This window comes from Staurois parvus, unplaced genomic scaffold (genome assembly GCF_062004578.1).
Source record: "Staurois parvus isolate SC_StPar_1 unplaced genomic scaffold, SC_StPar_1.0 ptg000132l, whole genome shotgun sequence".
Classification (NCBI taxonomy): Eukaryota; Metazoa; Chordata; class Amphibia; order Anura; family Ranidae; genus Staurois; species Staurois parvus.
This window is the reverse complement of record NW_028317928.1, coordinates 796,854-819,546: the sequence shown is the minus strand read 5'-3', so window position 1 is coordinate 819,546 and position 22,693 is coordinate 796,854. Positions and strand designations below refer to the sequence as shown.

At 42.5% G+C, this 22,693-nt stretch overlaps 1 protein-coding gene across 1 annotated transcript; it reads right to left on the bottom strand.

The window, feature by feature from the left end:
- Positions 1 to 471: 471 nt before the first annotated feature.
- Positions 472 to 21,972, bottom strand: LOC149466113 (uncharacterized). The gene is made up of 8 exons (XM_089672730.1): positions 21,845 to 21,972; positions 21,174 to 21,341; positions 20,964 to 21,087; positions 20,762 to 20,856; positions 20,518 to 20,611; positions 20,201 to 20,295; positions 19,314 to 19,407; positions 472 to 15,639 (listed from the first exon to the last, which is right to left on the bottom strand). The coding sequence occupies exons 1-8, from the start codon at positions 21,920 to 21,922 to the stop codon at positions 4,058 to 4,060; spliced, it is 12,330 nt and encodes a 4,109-aa protein (XP_089528856.1). The 5' UTR covers positions 21,923 to 21,972; the 3' UTR covers positions 472 to 4,057.
- Between the last annotated feature and the right edge of the window lie 721 nt (positions 21,973 to 22,693).

Genomic DNA, 22,693 nt, shown 5'->3' with positions numbered 1-22,693 from the left:
AATATATGTTAAAAATATTATTTTCAAATATATTGACATACATTTTAAATAATACAGTTGGCCATATTCAATATATTTAAAAAAAAACTATAAATATACATATATACACATATATACATATACACACACATATATATATATATATATACATATACATATATATATACATACATATACATACATATATATATATATACACATACATACATATATATATATACACATACATACATATATATATACACATACATACATACATATATATATACACATACATACATATATATATATATACACATACATACATATATATATATATATATATATACACATACACACACACACATATATATATATATATAAATAAATATACATACACATACACTGCATGTTGAAATACATTTTTTGTATATTACAAAATATATTAAAAATATATTTTTAAAAATTATATTTTTAAAATATGTTCTTCAGATTATTTTTTAACATATAAAAAAGTCATTTTAACATATATTTTTACATATATTTGTAAATGCATTCCAAAAATGTAGATTAAATGTATTTTTAAAGACATACAGCATATTTAAAAATGTATTTTTAAAAATATTTTTCATATATTTTGTAATAAAAATGCATTTATATATATATATATATATATATATATATATATAAAAATTTTGAAATCTATTGAATACGGCCAAAATAGTAGTATTGCAAATATATGTCAATATATTTGGGAAGAATATTTTTAAAATATATTTAAAATACATCTTTCTTCCATGTGGGAGGTGATAGCAGCCTCAGACAGACTCCATTTAGTCAACACTCCCCTAAATATTTCACCCCGCCCACGAGGCTTAGTCATGGAGGTAAGCCACGTGACTAAGAAAAATACATTTTTCTTCCATTTGGGAGGTGATAGCAGCCTCAGCCTGACTCCCTTTAGTCCACACCCCCCCCAAAATGTTTCACCCTGCCCACGAGGCTTAGTCATGGAGGTAAGCCACGTGACGAAGAAAAATACATTTTTCTTCCATTTGGGAGGTGATAGCAGCCTCAGCCTGACTCCCTTTAGTCCACGCCCCCCCCAAAATGTTTCACCCTGCCCACGAGGCTTAGTCATGGAGGTAAGCCACGTGACGAAGAAAAATACATTTTTCTTCCATGTGGGAGATGATAGCAGCCTCAGCCTGACTCCATTTAGTCCACGCCCCTCCCCCCCAAAATGTTTTACCCCGCCCACGAGGCTTAGTCATGAAGGTAAGCCATGTGACAGGGTGAAACATGTCAGAGGGGAATAGACTGGATAGGGTCAGGCTGAGGCTGCTATCACCTATTACATGCTGGGTTTGCATGGTGTGCGCTGGCCAGGATTTCTCTCTTTGTTCTGCAAAAAAAAAAACTATTTGAGTTCTGTGCAATTGTTGGCAAGTTCAAACTTATTCTGGCTCCTAATAACAGCTCAAGAACTTGTTGACTATCCCTAAAAGAATTCCCTTTTATCTGCTTAAAGGCTAGGCTAGGTCCACCTTTTGGACCATGCTACAATCATATTCAGTGTGTAACTTGCCGCATCATGGCATATACTGTATGACCCCAAAAACTATATAGCAGTCCCTTACCAGAACTGTAGGGTGCATCTTGTGCCTCATTATGTTTTTTTTTTTAAATAGTATGGCTGTGGATGGTTCCAATGTGATGTAACTATGCAAGTCCTATCTTGCCTGCATTCTCCATTTGATGATACAAGCATCCCTGTCCCTTTGTGCACATGCCCTTTGATTGGGCAGGCGTGGCAGCTTTCTTCTGGGTCTGAACCAAACTTGAGCTCATCCCTATTCAAAACGTCATTTACCCCCCCCCCCCACACACACACGTGCGTTTGCTGAGAAGACATACATCTGTGCACCTAGGGTGGATGAAGACGGCTGGGTACAATAGTGTGGTGACGCAACACATACTAGTAGTTCAGCCGTCCTCCCTCCTTCTCCATGACTGAAGGTCTTGCCCCTCGGTACGGACCTCAGCCTCAAGTACATTTATAAAATTTTTGCAAAAAGTTGCTTATGCAGGCCATACATGGTTCGAATTCCGAACGAATTTTTCGTCTGACAATCTGAAACGTCGTTCGCTCGGTAATCCGATGGTGCCATCATTGATGTCGAAAATCAGCCAAGTCATAAAGTTCACCCCATATACCATGCAAAACTTCAGTTCCTTCCAGGCCACGGCTCATGCACATATTATTTTCGGAAAACGATCGTACGATTTGACCATCGAGTCGAAAATCGGTTGTTTTTCACGAATTTTCCAACATGCTCGATCGCCAAGAAAGGGGAGGAACCACGAAAATTGGCCAGTGCCATTGACCCACTAACAGAGCGAAAATCGGCCGATTATTCTTAGGTTTCGACCCATGTATGGCCGGCCTTAGCCTCTAATTGCCTTTGCCATTACAATGCCAAATGATGGTGTCAAACTGCACAAGTGGAACCATTACTATTTAAACAGTTTAGAAGCCCTTACATAAAATGTTACGGTAAATACATAAAATCTTCTCTAGAACACCCAAATCTACTGTTCTGAGAATTGTAAAAAGAGCTGCAACAATCGTGAAAAATGTGCTAAAAAAAAATACTTTTGCTCTGTAATATTTACATTATCCAGTGTACATGGGGGGTAAATTCCCCTTAAGTCCACATTAAAATTCAGTGTAAATTAAAAAAAAAAGGGAGCTAATATGGTGGTCAAACTCTTAGGCACCCTTCAAATTTTGCATTGCCGTAAGGGTCCTCGGGGGCGTATCACCATGAAACATATCTAAAAATATAACCCTGAGAGGAGGACCATTTTTCTATTCACAGCTGTCTTCCTGCCCCAGGAATTGTCAGCTTGAACCCAGTCTGAATTACGGGGAGCATTAGGCTGCACCAGACAAAGGCAAGCACACCTTGATAGGCCTCAAGTTTTGTACAGATGTGGAGACTTTTACCTGACAGTATTTGCAAATATTAATACCGCTTCTATATAAAAGTAAATACACTAACTGCATACATTATGGACGATGCCTTACAGCAGTGAGCACCAAACCAGTCAGGTCGAGTGGAGGTGTTGCCTATATCAAAGCATGAGACTCGCAAGTTGGATCAGAGGTTGACATGAAGGACACTTCATGGTTTTGGACTTGGTTTGTAGATGACGGCTGATGGAGCCCACTCCTTCATAGGTACAAGTTCACATTCTAGTATTAAGGCATAACTGCTACGTTTACACTGGTTTTGGAGTGGTGTCCTTCTCCTGTTAACACTTCGAAACAACTGTTTCGCAAGAAGGCCTTGCTGCGGATGAGGTAATGACCAACGAGGCTTGAATCCATGATTTCTATATACATTTTAAGCAAAAGTTTTTGTTTTGTTTTTTTTTTAGAAAGGAACAAGTTTTGATCTATACAAAAGTAACACGTATTGGATCTCGAAGAGTTTGTTTAAACATTGCCATTAACCAGTCAACCCAAGTGATCCTCATGCATGGTGACAGGTATTGGAGGTAAGATGAAAGGTGAAAAAGTGTAAAAAAAAAAAAAAAAAAAGAGGCTTCTCCAAAGGTTTGATGGTCTTACTCTTTCAGATAAAACCATCATTCTGGAAAGATAGCCAAGATTACTTTGAGTTGCAACATTCCACCGGAGATATTGTGAACCACTTGTATGAAAGTTAGCTATTAACCCAGATATGCACGGCCAGATTTCCTAAAAAAATTACAGCTGGAACCTTTTTGAGACCTTTTCATTGAACATTTTGTTCTTCCAAGTTGGCTTTGAGACCAGGCTGACTAGCTACTGAATGCTACATGAAGTTCTCCACCATGGATGTCCACAGGAAAGAGTCATGCCTAGAACTGGAGGCATTCTAGGCATGTATTCAATGGAAGGCACTAAGGAAAACTCTATAGTTTGGAAGGTTTGCACCCACCCTTTGGCATAGGACCATTTTACAGCCCCTCGAAGTAGGTTTTAAATTCATGGCCAGGTATAGGAAAGTGTGTGCCAGCTGAATATGAGTTACACCGGCACCTTTTCTCCTTTTGATAAAATACCCAGCCTGTGAGTTTTTGAATGCTTGTTTAAACGCCAGTTATTTTTAAAATTCTTCCCGCAGTGAGCACACTCAAATTTTTGCCGCGAATGGGTCCTTGCGTGTATCGTCAGCTGAGTGGGGCTGAAAAAACTCTTTCCGCATTCGGTGCACGTAAACCGCTTGCCTGCCGAGTGGCTCTTCTTGTGTCTCTGATAGTTTGACTTGTCCCGAAAAGTTTTTTGGCACTGAGGACAGCAATATTCTCGTTCCCCAGTGTGAATTTTTTGGTGGATGATGAAATTAGACTTGATCCTGAAGCTTTTCCCGCACTCCAGACACTTAAAAGGGCGCTCGCCAGTGTGAATTTTACAGTGGCGGATCATGTTGGATTTGACGGAGAAGGTCTTGTCGCATTCCGAGCAAGAATAAGGCCTCTCGCCTGTGTGAACTCTACGGTGCTTTTCGAAATTCGACTTCTCGTTAAATCCGCGCCCGCAGTCCAAACACAAATAGCGCTTTTTGCTGACATGCCGCTCCTGATGTGCAGATAAGAGCGCCTCACTAGCAAACCGCCGACCACAATCACCGCATAAAAATGGCTTTGCTTCCGGGTGATTTTTCTGATGCATTTTGAGATCATGTTCGGTTTTGAAGCCTTTACTGCACCTCGAACACAGAAACCCTTTTTCGCCGAGGTGCTGCTTCTGATGTGCAGCTAGGAGTGTCTTGCTGGTGAAACAGCGACCACAATCAAGACATGAAACCAAGTTCAATTCAGGGTGATTTTTTTCATGTGCTTCAAGCCCCAGCTGTGTTTTGAAGCCTCTGTTGCACTTCGCGCATGAAAATAGTTGATCACCAAGGTGCTTTTTCTGATGTTTAGCTAGGCGTTTCTCGCTGGCGAAACGACGATCGCAATCGACGCATGAAAACTTCTTTTCTGGGTGAATTTTCTGATGTGTTTCAAGTTCCACTTGAGATTTGAATGCTATGTTACACTTTTCGCATGAAAATAGTTCATCATCGTGGTGCCTTTTCTGATGCATGGCTAGGTGTTCCTCAAGGGCGAAACGACGTCCGCAATCACCGCATAAAAACGCCTTTATTAAGTGACTTTTCTGATGTGTTTCAAGCTCCAGTTGAGTTTTGAAACCTAGGCCACACTGCAAACATGAAAAATGCTTTTCGCCTAGGTGACACTCCTGATGTGCGGCTAGCAGTTCCTCACTGGTAAAACGTTGGCCACAATCATCGCATGAAAACCGTCTCTCTCTATGGTGACGATTTTGGTGTTTTGAGAGCCTTTCCTCTGTTTTGTAAAACTTTTCACATTCTAGACATTGAAATTCCTTGGCGTCCACGCCTGGGCTTTTGTGCTTTTCAGAACCTTTGGCATTTGCTGGGCGCTCTTCAAGAGTTTTCATCAGGTGCCTTCTTTTGTGCCTGTTACAGGCCGACTTATCGCTAAATCTCATGTCGCAACTTGTGCATGCAAATGGTTTTTCTCCTGAGTGAGTCCGTTGGTGGATAGAAAGATGGGTTTTATTTATAAAGCATCTCCCACATTCGGGACAAGACAGCAATTTGTGGCCCGTATGGATACGCCGATGGCGGTCGAAACTGACGCGGTTGATAAAATGCTTGCCACATTCAGGGCAAGAAAGTGGTGTGATTCGGTGGGACTTATAGTGACAGATCAAGGCACCTTCCGTCTGAAACTTTTTGTGGCACTTGTGGCATGAAAACCCATGGTCTGCTGCATGCTGTTTTTGATGAGAACGGAGGTGGCTACTTTGCCGAAAACTTTTCCCGCAGTAAGAGCACAAATAATTTTTCACTCCCATGTGAATCTCTAGATGTTTGGTATAGTTTGAGGAGTGGATAAATGTCTTCCCACACTCGGCACATACATAAGGTCGTTCGTTTTTATGGATTTTTAGGTGAACCTGGAGATGAGTGCTGTTATAAAAGCTTTTATTGCACTCGGAGCACGAATACGGCTTCTCTTTGGAATGGAAAACTTGATGTGCTGAAAGCCTGGTCTTACAGGCAAAGCTTTTGCCACATTCAAGACATGGGAATGGCCTCTCTCCTGTGTGAGATCGATAATGCACCACCAGGTGTGCATTGAATAAAAACAGCTTCCCGCAATCTGGACATTTGTGGTTTCTTTCTCTCTTCCGCTTTCGCTTTCTCCGGGTGTCAGATTTTTTATCTGTATTTTTTACAGGAATGGCTGGGGCATTGTCACTGCAATCTCTTCTTGGGTTATCCAAGGAAGAGTCAATTTGAGCAGGGCCATGATTTGCCTTGGCATTTTTGTGCTTTTGGACTTTTGTTTCTTCTGAATTAGAAATAGTATTTGTACCAGTCATAGGTGTACCGTCACAAAAAACTCCCATTGGCTCATCAATAGTAGAGTTGGTGTCAGTCTTGTCTGACCCTACGGTGCCATTACCAAGCACAGCTGTGGAATTTTTCATTTCTTTGCCTTTTGTTGAATGAGAGTTGGAGACGTTATTTATGTCTTTTAAAGGAGAAGGAAGACTATCATGCATGCAGGTGTTTGGGTCATTCAAGGCAAAGTTGGCTTCAGTTAGGTTTGATGTTATGGCGCCTTGACCAACCTCAGACTCAGAGTTCTTCATTGTTTTCAATTCTTTTGGTTTGGAAATGGAGGCACTATTTGGGTCCTTTAAAGAAGCAGGAAGTGTATTGTCCCTGCATGCTGCGGTTGGGTCATGCAAAGCTGGGTCGATGCTGGTTTGGTTTGAAGTTATAGCACCATGATCATCTGCAGATGTGGGATTTCTCATTTTGTCCCCTTTTGTCATATCTGGGTTGGAAACATTATTTGTGTAATTTAAAGGAGGAGAAAGTGTACTGTTCGTGCTGCTTGTACCAGGCCTATTCAAAGAAGAGTTACCTTTAGTTTGGTTTAAAGTGATGGTGCTGTGCAAAATCACAGACTTGGAGTTCTTTTTTGTTTCCTCATAATTGGAGACCTTAATTGTGTCCTTTAAAAGAGCAACGTGTGAATCTGTCCTATGGGATGTTGTTGGGTTATCCACAGCAGAGTCAACTTTGCTTTGGTTTGAAGTTATGGCACTGTGACCAACCATAGACTTGGAGCTCTTAGTTTTATTCCTGCTTGTTTCTTCATAATTGGAGACATTTATGTCCTTTAAAAGAGCGATTTGTGAATCTACCCTACGAAATGTTGTTGGGTTATCTACCGCAGAGTCAACTTTGCTTTGGTTTAAAATTAGGGTACTGTGACCAACCACTGGCTTGGAGCTCTTAGTTTTATTCTTGCTTGTTTCTTCATACTTGGAGACATCATTTGTGTCCTTTAAAAGAGCAATTTGCAAATCTACCCTATGAGGTGTTGGGTTATCTACAGCAGAGTCAACTTTGCTTTGGTTTGCAATTAGGGTACTGTGACCAACCACAGGCTTGGAGCTCCTAGTTTTATTCTTGCTTGTTTCTTCATACTTGGAGACATTTGTGTCCTTTAAAAGAGCGATTTGCGAATCTACCCTACGAGATGTTGTTGGGTTGTCTACAGCGGAGTCAACTTTGTATTGGATGGAAGTTATGGCACTGTGCCCAACCACAGGCTTGGAGATCCTAATTATATTCTTAGCTGTTTCTTCATAATTGAAGACATTATTTGCGTTCTTTAAAAGAGCAATTTGCGAATCTACCCTACGAGATGATGTTGGGTTATCTACAGCAGAGTCAAATTTGCTTTGGTTTGAAGTTCTGGTATTGTAACCAACCACAGGCTTGGAGCTCTTAGTTTTATTCTTGTTTGTTTCTTCACAATTGGAAACATCATTTGTGTCCTTTAAAGGAGCAATTTTTGAATCTACCCTACGAGATGATGTTGGGTTATCTACAGCAGAGTCAACTTTGCTTTGGATGGAAGTTGTGTCACTGTGACCCATAACGGACTTGGAGATCTTAATTCTGATCTTATTTGTTTCCTCATAATTGAAGACACTCTTTGTGTCCTTTAAAAGAGCAATGTGTGAATCTATCCTATAAGATGTTGTTGGGTTATCCACAGCAGAGCCAACTTTGCTTTGGTTTGACGTTCTGGTATTGTAACCAACCACAGGCTTGGATTTCTTAGTTTTATTCTTTTTTGTTTCTTCATAATCAGAAACACTATTTGTGTCCTTTAAAAGAGCAGTTTGTGAATCTACCCTACCAGATTTTGGGTTATCCACAGCAGAACCAGCTTTGCTTTGGATGGAAGTTATGGTAGTGTTACCAGCCGCTGACTTGCAGATCCTAATTGTAATCTTATTGGTTTCCTCATATTTGGAGATGTTTTTTGTGTCCTTTAAAAGAGCATTGTGTGACTCTACCCTTCGAGATGTTGTTGGGTCATCCACAGCAGATTTAGTTTTGCTTGGGTTTGAAGTTACAGCATTGTGACCAACCACAGACTGGGAGTTCTGAATGTTAGCCTTTTGTGTTTCTTTAGAATTGTAGACTTTATTTATGTCCTTTAACAGAACAATGGGTAAATATATCCTTTGATATGTTAGTTTATCCACAGCAAAGTCAGCTTTGCTTTGGTTTAAAGTTATGGTACTGTAATCAAAAACTGACCTGGAGGTCTTCATTTTATTTTTCATTGTGTCAATATTAGAGACCGTATCTGTACCCTTTAAAGGGGCAGGGAGTGCACTATCACTGCAAGATGTTGTTGGGGTATTTAAAATGGAGTCAGATTTGGTTTGGTTTGAGATGATGGTGCTGTGATCAACCACAGTTGTAGAGTTTTTCAATTTTTTTGGTGATTTGCTCATACTGTTCTTTAAGAGTGCAAGGAGTGAATCAAGCCTGCAAGTTGGTGTTGGGTTACTCGAATCTGGACTAGTTTCAGTATGGTTTGTAGTGATGGGGCTGTGACTCGTCACACCATTGGAGTCCTCAATTTTTCTCTTTCTTGTTGCTCTATTTGAGACGTTATTTATGTATTTTAAAGAAGCTGGGAATGTATTCTCCGTACAAGCTGCTGTTGGCTTTTCCATGCCTGAGTCTATCTCAGTTTGGTTTGAAGTTATGGCACCATGACCAACCACAGGTGTGGGATTTATAATTTTTTCGCTGTTTGCAGTGTCTGAATCAGAAACTTTATTTGTGTCACTTAAGGGAGCAGAAAATATATTGTCTCCAGAGGTTGTTGCGTTCTTATTCAAAACAGAATCAGCTCTGGTTCGGTTTGAAGTCATGGCGCTGTAGACCATTCTCTTTTTTGTTGCTTGAAAATTTGAGACATTATTTGTGTTCTTTAAAGAAGCATGCAGTTTATTGTCCCTGCAAGCTGCTGTTGGGTTTTCCACAACTGAGTCAACCTTGGTTTGGTTCGAAGTTATGGCACGATGACCAACCACAGATGTAGAATTTCTCATTTTTTCGCTGTTTGCAGTGTCTGATTCAAAAACTTTATTTGTGTCACTTAAGGGAGCAGAAAGTGTATTGTCTCCACATATTGTTGCGTTCTTATTCAAAACAGAATCAGCTCTGGTTCGGTTTGAAGTCATGGCGCTGTAGACAATTCTCTTTTTTGTTGCTTGGAAATTTGAGACGTTATTTGAGTCCTTTAGAGAAGCTGGGAGTGTATTGTCTCTGCAAGCTGCTGTTGGGTTTTCCACAAGTGAGTCAACCTCAGGTTGGTTCGAAGTTATGGCACCATGACCAACCACAGGTTTCGGATTTCTAGCTTTTTCCCTGTTTTCAGTGTCTAAGTCAGCAACTTTATTGGTATCACTTAAAGGAGGAGAAAATGTATTGTCCTTGCAAGCTGCTGTTGGGTTTTCAGCAACGGAGTCAACCTCGGTTTGGTTTGAAGTTATGGCACCATGACCAACCACAGGTGTGGGATTTCTAGTTTTTTCCCTGTTTGCAGTGTCTGAGTCAGAAATGTTCTTGGTGCCACTTAAAGAAGGAGAACTTGTATGGTCCCCATCGGTCGTTGCTTGCTTTTTTAAAGCAGAATCAGCTCTGGTTCGGTTTGAAGTCATGGCGCTGTAGACCATTCTCTTTTTTGTTGCTTGAAAATTTGAGACACTATTTGTGTTCTTTAAAGAAGCAGGCAGTTTATTGTCCCTGCAAGCTGCTGTTGGGTTTTCCACAACTGAGTCAACCTTGGTTTGGTTCGAAGTTATGGCACCATGACCAACCACAGATGTAGAATTTCTCATTTTTTCACTGTTTGCAGTGTCTGATTCAAAAACTTTATTTGTGTCACTTAAGGGAGCAGAAAGTGTATTGTCTCCACATATTGTTGCTTGCTTATTCACAGCAGAATCAGCTCCGGTTTGGTTTGAAGTCATGGCGTTGTAAACTATTCTTTTTTTTGTTGCTTGAAAATTTGAGACGTTATTTGTGTTCTTTAAAGAAGTTGAGAGTGTATTGTCACTGCAAGTTAATGCTCGGTTTTCCACAAATGAGCCAACCTCAGATTGATTTGAAGTTATGTCACCATGACCAACCACGGGTGTGGGATTTCTAGTTTTTTCCCGGTTTGCTGTATCAGAGTCAGAAACGTTATTTGTGTCACCTAAAAGAAGAGAACTTGTATGGTCCCCACAGGTTGTTGCTTGCCTACTCAGAGTAGAATCAGCTCCGGTTCGGTTTGAAGTCATGGCGCTGTAAACAATTCTCTTTTTCATTGCTTGGAAATTTGAGACGTTGCTTGTGTTCTTTAAAGTAGCAGGGAGTGTATTGTCTCTGCAAGTAACTGTTGGGTTTTCCACAACTGAGCCAACCTCAGATTGGTTCAAAGTTATGGCACCATGACCAACCACAGGTGTGGGATTTATAAATTGTTTGCTGTTTGCAGTGTCTACAACTTTATTTGTGTCACTTAAGGGAGCAGAAAGTACATTGTCTCCAGAGGTTGGTTCTTTCTTATTCACAGCAGAATCAGCTTCAGTTTGGTTTGAAGTCATGGCACTGTAAACAATTCTCTTTTTTGTGGTTTGGAAATTTGAGCCTTTATTTGTGTCCTTTAAAGAAGCTGGGAGTGTACTGTGCCTAAAACCTGCTGCTGGGTTTTCTGCAACTGGGTCAACCTCGGGTTGGTACGACGTTATGGCACCATGACCAAACACAGGCGTGGGATTTCCACTTTTTTCCTTGTTTGCAGTGTCTAAGTCAGAAATTCTATTGGTGTCACTTAAAGAACTTGCATGGTTCCCGTCGGTCGTTGCTTGCTTTTTTAACACAGAATCAGCTCCGGTTTGGTTTGAAGTCATAGCGTTGTAAACAATTCTTTTTTTTGTTGCTTGGAAATTTGAGAGGTTACTTGTGTTCTTTAAAGAAGCTGGGAGTGTATTCTCCCTGCAAGCTGCGGTTGGGTTTTCCACAACTGCATCAACCTCAGGTTGGTTTGGAGTTATAGCGACATGACCAACCACAGGTGTGGGATTTCTAATTTGTACCCTGTTTGCAGTGTCTGAAACTTTATTTGTCTCACTCAAAGGAGGAGAAAGTGTATTGACCCTGCAAGCTGTTGTTGGGTTTTCCACAACTGCATCAACCTCTGTTTGGTTCGAAGTTATGGCGCTATGACCAACCACAGGTGTGGGATTTCTAATTTTTTCCCTGTTTGCAGTGCCGGAGTCAGAAACTTTATTTGTCTTACTTAAAGGAGGAGAAAGTGTATTGTCCCTGCCGGTAGTTGCTTGCTTATACAAAGCAGAATCTGCTTTAGTTTGGTTTAAAGCAATGGTGCTGTAAACAATCACAGACGTGGAGTTCTTAATTTTATCTTTTGTTGTCTCTATAGAATTGGAAACATTTGTGTCCTTCAAAGATACAATATGCGAATCTTCATTGCAAGATGTTGTTGGCTTATACACAGCAGAGTCACCTTTAGCTTGGTCTGAAGTGGTGGCACTGTGACCAGACGTAGACTTGGACTTCTTCATGTTTGTATTTTCCATTGTCTCAGAATTGGATATGTCACTTGGGTCCTTTAAAGCAGCAAGGAGTGTATTGTCCCTGCAAGCTCCTGTTAATTTCTCCACAACTTCAGTTTGGTTTGCAGTTATGGCACCATGACCAATGGCAGATGTGGGATTTCCAGTTTTTCCCCCTTTGGTAATGTCTGAGTTGGAAACATTTGTGTCTTTTATAGGAAGAGAATGACTATTGCCCCTGCATCTAGTTGCTGGCTTATTCAAAGCAGAGTCAGCCTCAGTTTGCTTTGAATTGAAAGGGATGTAAACAATCACCGATGTTGAATTTTTAATCTTAGTCTTTTGTGTTTCTTCATAATTGGAGAAGTTATTTGTGTCCTTTAAAGATGCAATATGCAAATTTTCCTTTGTTGATGGGTTAGTCATAGCAGAGTCACCCTTGGTTTGGTTTGAAGTGACGGCACTGCGACCAAACGTAATATTCTCATTTGTCGTTGCCTCAGGTTTGCTTAAAAGAGCGATGTGTTGATCTATCCTATGGGATATTGTTGGGTTCTCCACAGCAAAGACAGCTTTGGTTTGGTTTGAAGTTACGGGACTGTGACCAACCGTAGACTTGGAGTTTGTAATATTCTCATTTGTCGTTGCCTCAGGTTTGCTTAAAAGAACGATGTGTGGATCTATCCTATGGGATGTTGTTGGGTTTTCCACAGCAAAGACAGGTTTGGTTCTGTTTGAAGATATGACATTGTGACCAACCACAGACTTGGAGTTCTTAGTTTCATTATTTTTCATTGCCTCAAAATTAGTGACAATACCTGTGTTCTGTAAAGGAGCAGGAAGCGTATCATCCCTAAAAGCTGTTGTTGGTTTATTCAAAGCTGAGTCTGACTGAGATTGGCTTGACATTATGGAGCTGTGACCGACAACTGTGGTTGTTTTTAATTTTTTTGTTGCACAGGAGTTGGAGATGTTAATTGTGTCCTTTACAGGTGCCAGGAGTGCACCATCCATGAGGCCAACCACACTACTCAAAATCTGAATTTGTCTCTCTTCTGTTTTGGAATTGGAGACGTCACTTGTGTCCCTCAGTGGATCAGGTAGTGTCTCATCTGCACTGGATGTAGTTGGATTATTTAAACCGGAGATCACGTTGGTTTGAATTGAAGTTATGGCGCTCTGGCCACCCACAGTCTTGGAATTCTTAACCGTTTTATATTTCATTGCCTCAATATTAGAGACATTGTTTGTGTCCTTTAAGGGAGCAGATAGTGAAAAGTCCAAAGGAGCTACTGGGTTATCCACAGCTGAGCCAGCTTCGATTTGCTTTGCCACTGTGGCCCTGGGACCAACTACAGCTAAGGAATTTTGAATTGTAATCCTCAGTGTTTTGTCTTTGAAATTGAAGCTGTTAAGGGTGTTCCTTAAAGGAGCAAGGAGTGTATCATCCCTGAAAGCTCTGCTTGGGATATCCACATCCAACTTGGCTTCAGCTTGGTTAAAACTAAAGATGCTGTGACCAACCACATACTTGGAGTTCCTAATGCTTTTATTTTTTATTGTCTCAAAACTGAACGTAGCATTTGTGTCCTTTAGAGGAGCAGGGATTGCATTACCTCTGCAAGCTGTTGGGTAATTCACAGCAGAGTTGGCTTTTGTTTGGTTTGACATTATGCTGCTGTGACTAACCATAGGTGTGGAATTTTTAATTGTATTCTTTTTCGTTGCTTCAGGAGGGGGAAGGAGTGTGTCATCCCTGAAAGCTCTCATTAGTTTACTCGAAGCAGAGTTGGCTTCGGTTTGGCTTGAAGTGGTTGTGGCTTGACCAACCACAGCATTGCTGCTCCTATATTTCATATTTTTCAGTACTTCTAGACTGAAGGCACCGTCTGTGTTCATTAAAGGACGAGTGAGTATATTGCCCATTAAAGCTCTTGATGGGCTATCTGCAGCTTCAGCTTGTTTTGACATGAAGGCGTTGGATTCAGTTGGGTTTGAAGTGATGGTGTCAACTTCAGTTTGCTTTGAAGTCATTGAATCCTCTTCAGTTGGTTTCCTATATTTTATACTTTTCGGTACTTCAAGAATGAAGACTTTGTTTGTGTTCATTAAAGAACGAGTGAGTATATTGCCCCTGAAGGCTCTTATTGGCCTATCTGCAGCTTCAGTTTGCTTTGAAGTGAAGGTGCTGTATTCAGTTGGGTTCAGCGAGATGGTGCCAGCTTCAGTTTGCTTTGAAGTTATGGAATGCTCTTTAGTTGGGTTTGAAGTGAGGGCATCAGCTTCAGTTTGCTTTGAAGTGGTGGCATTCTCTTTGGTTGGGTTTGAAATTATGGCATCAGCTTCTGTTTGCTTTGAAGTTATGGTGTCCTCTTGAGTTGGGTTTGAAGTGAGGGCACCAGCTTCAGTTTGCTTTAAAGTTATGGTGTCCTCCTGAGTTGGGTTTGAAATGATGGCATCAGCTTCAGTTTGCTTTGAAGTGGTGGCATTCTCTTTGGTTGGGTTTGAAATTATGGCATCAGCTTCCGTTTGCTTTGAAGTTATGGTGTCCTCTTGAGTTGGGTTTGAAGTGAGGGCACCAGCTTCAGTTTGCTTTAAAGTTATGGTGTCCTCCTGAGTTGGGTTTGAAATGATGGCATCAGCTTCAGTTTGCTTTGAAGTGGTGGCATTCTCTTTGGTTGGGTTTGAAATTATGGCATCAGCTTCTGTTTGCTTTGAAGTTATGGTGTCCTCTTGAGTTGGGTTTGAAGTGAGGGCACCAGCTTCAGTTTGCTTTAAAGTTATGGTGTCCTCCTGAGTTGGGTTTGAAATGATGGCATCAGCTTCAGTTTGCTTTGAAGTGGTGGCATTCTCTTTGGTTGGGTTTGAAATTATGGCATCAGCTTCAGTTTGCTTTAAAGTTATGGTGTCCTCCTGAGTTGGGTTTGAAATGATGGCATCAGCTTCAGTTTGCTTTGAACTTATGGCGTCCTCCTGAGTTGGGTTTGAGGTGAGGGCACCAGCTTCAGTTTGCTTTAAAGTTATGCTGTCCTCCTGAGTTGGGTTCGAAGTGAGGGCATCAGCTTCAGTTTGATTTGAAGTCATGGCTTCCTTTTGACTTGGGTTTGAAGTGTTGGTGCCAACTTCATTTCGCTTTGAAGTCATGGAGTCCTCTTCAGTTGGGGTTGAAATGCTGGTGTTGACTTCAGTTTGCTTTGAAGTGATGGTGTCAGCTTCAGTTTCCTTTGAAGGCGCAAAGTCCTTTTCAGTTGGGGTTGTAATGATAGTGTCAGCTAGAATTTGCTTTGAAGTGATGGTGTCAGCTTTGTCTTGGTTTGACATGACGACATTGGCTTCAGTTTGCTTTAAAGTGACTGTGTCCTTTTCGGTTGGGTTTGAAATTATACTGTCCACTTCAGGTTGCTTTGAAGTGATGGGGCTGTGCCCAAGAACATCATTAGCGTTCCTATTTTTGTTCTCTTTTGTTGCTTGGCTCTTTGAGAAATTATTTGTGTCCCTTAAAAAACCAGGGAGTGTATCATCCCCACAAGTTGTTGTTGAGTTGTCCACAGCAAGGTAGGCTTCAGGTTGGTTTGATGTGGAGGAGCCATGATTTACTTCAGCTTTGGAATTTCCATTTTGTTCTGCAATTTTTTTTTTAACATGAAAGAACAAAAATGTTAAAATAATGAAAATCAATAATGTTTCTACAGTTTGAGTCAGTAACAATCAGAACATACTGGAAATATGGGGCATTAAAGAGCACCAGTCCAGTTGTGTGCTTATACAAATGGGAATTCAAACTGGTTCAGGTTTCAAGAGTGCATGTAATCTAAAATTTTTCAACTCTGGGTAGACACTAGTGGGTTGGCTCCTAGAATCTTCATAGTGCCACTAACTTGCTTGGAAAAAGTGGAGTGATTGCACAGTGAGGAGGGCAGAGTTAGTAATCAGATTATATCAAGCTGTATATAACAAACCTGCTAGTCTCTAATGTTACGTTTTTGTGGTGCGGTTCTTATCTCCTTGTAGGCTGAACCAATCAACTATTGGGTTTCTGGGCATCAGATTAAGCAAGACCTCTGACCAAAGCCATGGATGGTGCCTCGTCTACCCTGACATCCAAAATCCACAGAAGTCCTTTTCTCCATAATTCTAAAACAGTTTTTGGACATCCCAATTATCTGTCAGCTATTGCCAAATTGACTCAAATAGGACAGCTTCACAGTCTTCATTTGAATCTTCTTTTCTGCTGAGCTACTATCACCACCAGTCAGAGTTTACCATATGTTTCCACAGAGGTTCCCCTAGAAGGTGCGAGACATAGAAATGCCATATCATGAACTTTTGAAAGGGTTCTACAAAAATACATTGAGCATTGGATTGAACAGACTATTCTGCTGGATGTTTGCTCAGGAGGACATTGATGGTGCCTGGCTGGTGCTGTGTTGCTTCAAGAGCGCTTTATGGTGCACCAGACAGCACCTCCTCCACCAGTGGGAGGGGAAGTCCATTGAGGATTAACAAGGGCGAATGTCACCAGCACACCAATATTGGTCCAAAAGTTTTAGTGAACCATCACATAGTTACAGCAAGGCAACATTTCGGAGTCTCGCAGGACCCCTTCACCCCTTCATTAGTCCATTGAGGACTGTCGCACAGTTTGCTCAGAGACTAGAACTTAATGGACTTCAAGGAAGAAGAGGACGTCTGAAGATTTCCCCTTCCCCAACTCTCCCTTGTGTGTCTTTGTCTTTTCAATAAAGCTTTGGGACTGTGAACTCTTTCCCCCTCCCTCATTCCCCTTTCCTACCCCCATCACACCTGTTTCCTATTGAAATGTTTGTTGCATGCTTTGGTTCAGTTGCGGTGCCATGTAGGACGTGCGGGACAGGGGTCTGACCCAGGCAGTGCACGTCTGGCATTGCGCAGCTAGGTATTCCAGTGGTACCTTAGGGTCCACACAATGGGTTTGGGGTAAGCGGCGTCATGCATGACGTGATGGTTCGGGAACTTTGCTCTGCACAACACGTTAGGCATCATACCGCTGGGTGAATGTATTTATTAGGTGATTGGAACTGTGCAGAGTGGAATGTACCCCCATAAAGTACCTTGTTTTTTATAAACTTTATAAAAAATAAAGTAATTTTTTTCAGCAACAAAAAAAAAAATTTTGGTTTAGAGCAGTGGTTTCCAAACTCATGGACCAGGCGCGACCCTTTGTTTGTCTTTATCTGGCTCTTGGGGCACCATTCCTCCCACTGATACGAGGCACCATTCCTCCCACTGACACCAACTGTGGGGCATAATTCCACCCACTCCCACTATTCAATGCTGGGGCACTTTTCCTTCCACTGACGCCAACAATGGGGCATAATATTTCCCAGAAGGGCTTTTTTTTCCTCAGAGAATAGATGAAGGAACTCCCCCCTTCCAAGTCACCCCATATTTCCGCCCCCTATCCACCTCCAAGCACCGTCCCTTGGTTCCACCCCCTACCCACCTCCCAGTAGTACCACCCCTTTTAGAGAATACAGAACCAAGTATCATTTTGTGGTGCTGAGTAATTTTTATGGAATTTGTTAATGACAAGAAAAGCAGTTAAAATACCCCCCCCCCCCGGCAACACAGATTCTCTCCAGCAATAGTAGAATCTCAACAGCCACCATCAATAGACCCACCAGCAGCCAGCATCAAAAGACCCCTCCTTCAACAGTAGATCCCTCTCAGCAATGATTGACCCCCAGCAACATAAGACTCACCCCCAGCAAAGATAGACCCACCCCTGCAAAAACAGATTTAGCATAGATCCCCCAGCAGCCAGCATCGATAGACCCTCCAGCACACCCCAACAGCCAGCATCAATTGACCCTCCAGCGCCCCTTGTCATTATATACATTCAATGCTGGAGGTGTGTTCCAGCTGAATAAAAGCCCTGTTTACCAGTGACACCAATTTTGGGGCAATATTCCTCTCAATGACACAAATGATGGGGCACTATTCCTACCACAGACATCAGCTATGAGGCATACCTTTTTCTCAGCGACACCAAGGACTCCTGCCACTGACACCAAGAATGGGGCACTATTCCTGACACCAAGGATGACGCCACTATTCCTGCCACTGACACCAAGGATGGGGCACTATTCCTGCCACTGACACCAAGGATGGGGCACTATTCCTGCCACTGACACCAAGGATGGGGCACTATTCCTGCCACTGACACCAAGGATGGGGCTCCATTTCTGCCATTGACACCAAGGATGGGGCTCCATTTCTGCCACTGACACCAAGGATGGGGCTCCATTTCTGCCACTGACACCAAGGATGGGGCTCCATTTCTGCCACTGACACCAAGGATGGGGCTCCATTTCTGCCACTGACACCAAGGATGGGGCTCCATTTCTGCCACTGACACCAAGGATGGGGCTCCATTTCTGCCACTGACACCAAGGATGGGGCTCCATTTCTGCCACTGACACCAAGGATGGGGCACTATTCCTGCCACTGACGCCAAGGATGGGGCACTTTTTCTGCCACTGACACCAAGGATGGGGCACTTTTCCTGCCACTGACACCAATGAGGGGGCACTGCTTTTCCTTTTTTTTATTTTTTTTTTAAACTCACACTAATGCCGCAATATTTTCTACTCCCACTAGCCATAGTCTGGTCCTCCTAAAATTTAAAGCGGAACTTCACTCTCTCAATCAACAATGACTATTTTTAATCCTTATGCCGCTAGCATAAGTAAATAGATAGGAAAGTATAATCTATTTACTTGTTTTAAACTTTTTTTTTTACATTTCTTCAGTTACTACCTGGTTTCCATGCCTTGGCAAATTATATCATACATCCCAGGAGTCTTTAGGAGGGGAGGAGCGGCTTTCTCAGCTAAGGCAGATGGATTGCAGATTCCAGGAAGTAAACTCATCTGCCCTTACTTAAGATGGCCACAGCCAGAGGGGTGTTTTCTCAAAATAAAGCGTGGGGACATGGATGGAGGGCGCCAGTTCACTTTGAATATTAAAAATGAATTAAATTGTGTTTTTGGTTTGTGCTGCTTCCATGCAGTGTAGTTCCCCTTTAAAGGACAACGTACAGGCCCTTTATTTAGAGTTTGGAGACCCCCGGTTTGGAATATTCATACAAGCAGTTCAGTTCAACAAGCAGATCCAATGCCGGGAGGGGAGGGGGGAATAATCAAACCTTGCTCAGCTCCACCAAGAGATTTTAGGTAAGGACAGTCATTAAGCAAGCGTCCAGTGAAATTAAAACATGTTGCAGCATGATACGGCAGACAAAGCTAGGTGACCTCACCTGTGGCCTCCACACCTTGAACCTCGCAAATCTTCTCTGTACCATCGCTGTCCTTCGTCTCCCCCGAAGCTTGTGCGCCTATCTGCTTCTGCACCTAGAGTAGAGCGTAGAAAGCAGAACAGAGGCGGTATCAGTCAAAATGTATCTGCAGCCAAAACTTTTATTTGTAGTTTTGTATAGATTAAGGAAACCATAGAACTCCTGGCAAATTTGACCATTATCGGTGTCATCCTCCCAACGCGTCTTGGTGACCAATACCAAACGAGACAGACGGTTGAAAGTCCTTATTGCCGCACTCTGGGAGAACCCGACGGTCAAGGAAAGGAAAAGCAGCCTCAGACTAGCTCCGTCTAGGGCACACTCTCCAAAGCGTTTCGCCCTGCCCTGGGGCTTAGTCATGGAAAACTTCCATGACTAAACACTGGGGTGGGATTAAAATTGTCAGGGACGTGGCCTAGACTGAGCTAGTCTGAGACTGCTTTCCCCTCTGACAATTGTAACCCCGCTTTGGTGATTAGCCATGGAAGTCCTCCATGACTAAGCCCCAGGGGCAGGACGAAATGCATTGGAGAGTGTGGCCTAGAAGGAGCTAGGTCTCTCCTGTCAGCTTTGCATAGCGATTGCCAGGTGCCGGTAGGGAATCTCCGGCCGGGACCCGGTGATTGACATGCCAAGCCGCCAATGGCGGCGTATGTAGGGCAGCGCGCGCGTGCCCCCTACTCGGAAATGCAAATCGTGTATATATATATATATATATATATATATATATATATATATGTGATTTTGCGCAGCCCTGCCACCCTGTAGCAGTACTTCTACTATAGGGCGGCGTGAAAGCAGTTAAAACATGTCTGCATTACAGGTTTAGAATGAGTAGAATGAGTTACCTGTTTTTGTGGGATGACATAAACCATCTGTGTGAATTCCTGAGAAGGCAGAAGACGGGGACATCCCTCTGGTGGGTTTCTGTTACTGGATATGTCTGTATAAAATACACACACTTGACTTAGTATCAGCAGATATGTGTTGAGACAACCAATCACAAACCAGTAGGCAGAGACGAGGCATGCTCTAGGGTTACAAACGTCAATGGTAGACATCTGCTTGTTGAGGCAAGTTGTAGATGGCTTGAAGAGTTGCCTCCTTCAGATATAATTACCAGACACTATACTAGTTTTAAGGCAGCACTAATTTATGACCTCACCGGTGGTCTCTGTAGCTGTTTCGTCTGGCCTCCTCTTCCAACTGGCACACTTTGCCATCTCTGGTGTCATCACGGCTGTCTTTTGGTTTATGACCTAAAATGAAGAACGATGGTGAGAGAACCTCAAATTCGAGGCCTACAAAAGATTCCTCGGTTATTAGTGTTACAGATTAATGGTTTTTTCCATGGTTTAACTGGATGGACTTTTGTCTTTTTTCAGCCAGACTATGTAAGATTAATTAACCTTTTCCTGAAGAGTATTGTGGCTTTTCTGTGTGGAGTCCCAGGAATCCAGAGGACTAGGACACATCTCTGGTGGGTTTCTGTTACTGAATCCATCTGAAGGAAACACATTGAATGAGTATGTTGTTTCTATGTGATGTGTGTATCTAGGTGGATTCTCAATACTCTTCTCTCCTTTACACAAAACTAAAGTCTCCTCTTACCCGGTGATGTGAGGGGCGGCCGATTGTCCATCATGACATCCTTGTAGAGATCCTTGTGTCCTTCTAGATACTCCCACTCCTCCATGGAGAAATAGACAGTGACATCCTCACACCTTATAGGAACCTGACACACACAATGATACAGTCACCATCCAGACACATCCCTTGTCGGTTACTGGAGAATGTCCCAGAATTCCCGGCACCGCTCACCTCTCCTGTCAGCACCTCAGTGATTTTGTTGATCAGCTGTAACAACTTCCAGTCATGGTGTTGCTCAAAGGTCAGGGAGGGAGGTGGAGATTCCATGGTGGGGCTTTTAGATGACCTCTGGGTGTGATTAGGATTTGTACCAGGTGACTTCCTCACTATTATGCAATCCTGTACAATGAGTAATAAATATGAGATTAATAGAGATAAGAGTGATGTCATGTGACCTCCCAGAATCCCCCTCACCTCTCCGGTCAGGTCTGTGTTTTATTAATAGATGAGTGATGTCATGTGACCTCCCAGAATCCTCCTCACCTATCCAGTTAGGTCTGTGTTTTATTAATAGAAATGAGAATTATGTCATGTGACCTCCCAGAATCCTCCTCACCTCTCCGATCAGGTCTGTGTTTTATTAATAGAGATAAGAGTGATGTCATGTGACCTCCCAGAATCCTCCTCACCTCTCCGGTCAGGTCTGTTTATTACTAGAGATAAGAGTGATGTCAAGTGGCCTCCCAGAATCATACTCACCTCTCCGGTCAGGTCTGTGTTTTATTACCAGAGATAAGAGTGACGTCATGTGACCTCCCAGAATCCTCCTCACCTCTCCGGTCAGGTCTGTGTTTTATTAATAGATATGAGAGTGACGTCATGTGACCTCCCAGAATCCTCACCTCTCCGGTCAGCACATAGATAAACTCCACTGTGAGTTTTAGTATACTCCTAATCTTCTGGCGTCTGTCATCTTCCATTCTGGAGATTCCAGGGGTGTCATTGATTTTTGAGGAACAGATCCAGGTTATGGCCTTTGTGAAGAAACATTGATTATGTGTTATGTTGCTGCAACATCCAGTGGACAAGAACAACGAATGTCAAAACTGAATATTTGCATAGAATTGATAGCAGTTAGTAGTACTAGCCACAAGCTTCTAAAATATTAGTAGAACACCACTGGCTCTGGTAGCAAGGCACAGTTTCTAGGCGAACTCTCTAAGATACGGAAAGTCCAGCAATGGTTTCTTGGGTTGGAGCTCTTCTTAAACTCAAACTTTAAACCTGACTTCCTTTAAAAGGCGCCAGCTGGGACGGTTTGACCATACAGACATCGTCCGAAGGCTCCCACTGGAATCACGTCCAGCAGGGCAGAAACACACTCTGGTGGAGAAGTTTTACATCCAATCCACCAGCAAAAGACCTCCTAAATCACCACGTTCTCAGGCTCTAGTCTGATCTTAGCTCCCGGTATTATTACAAATTTCTAAAATTCATCCCACCTATGGATGCCAGTCCTTCCAATGGCTTCCGCTTGGCCAACGAATAAAACGTAAAATACCAGTCCTCGTTAGTCCTCCCGTGCTCGTCTTCGAAACACTCGGATGCTCTGGGATGGGGGTCAGCAAGTCCAGACCGCCATCTACCAAGCACCTGGCGGCGATCTCTCGTAGGCTGCAATCTGTGGGTTGCTGACCCCCGATCTAGTGTGATGTGAGCTCTGGGTATAAATATAGATCCCTCAAGCTGGC

Excerpts from the sequence above, each read along its gene's own strand:
- LOC149466113 (XM_089672730.1), bottom strand. The coding sequence starts at position 21,922 with ATGGAAGATGACAGACGCCAGAAGATTAGGAGTATACTAAAACTCACA. Across the intron at positions 21,342-21,844 it reads TCTATGTGCTGACCGGAGAG|GATTGCATAATAGTGAGGAA; the intron begins GTGAGGATTCTG and ends CTCATTGTACAG. Across the intron at positions 15,640-19,313 it reads TCAAGGTGTGGAGGCCACAG|AACAAAATGGAAATTCCAAA; the intron begins GTGAGGTCACCT and ends AAAAAATTGCAG.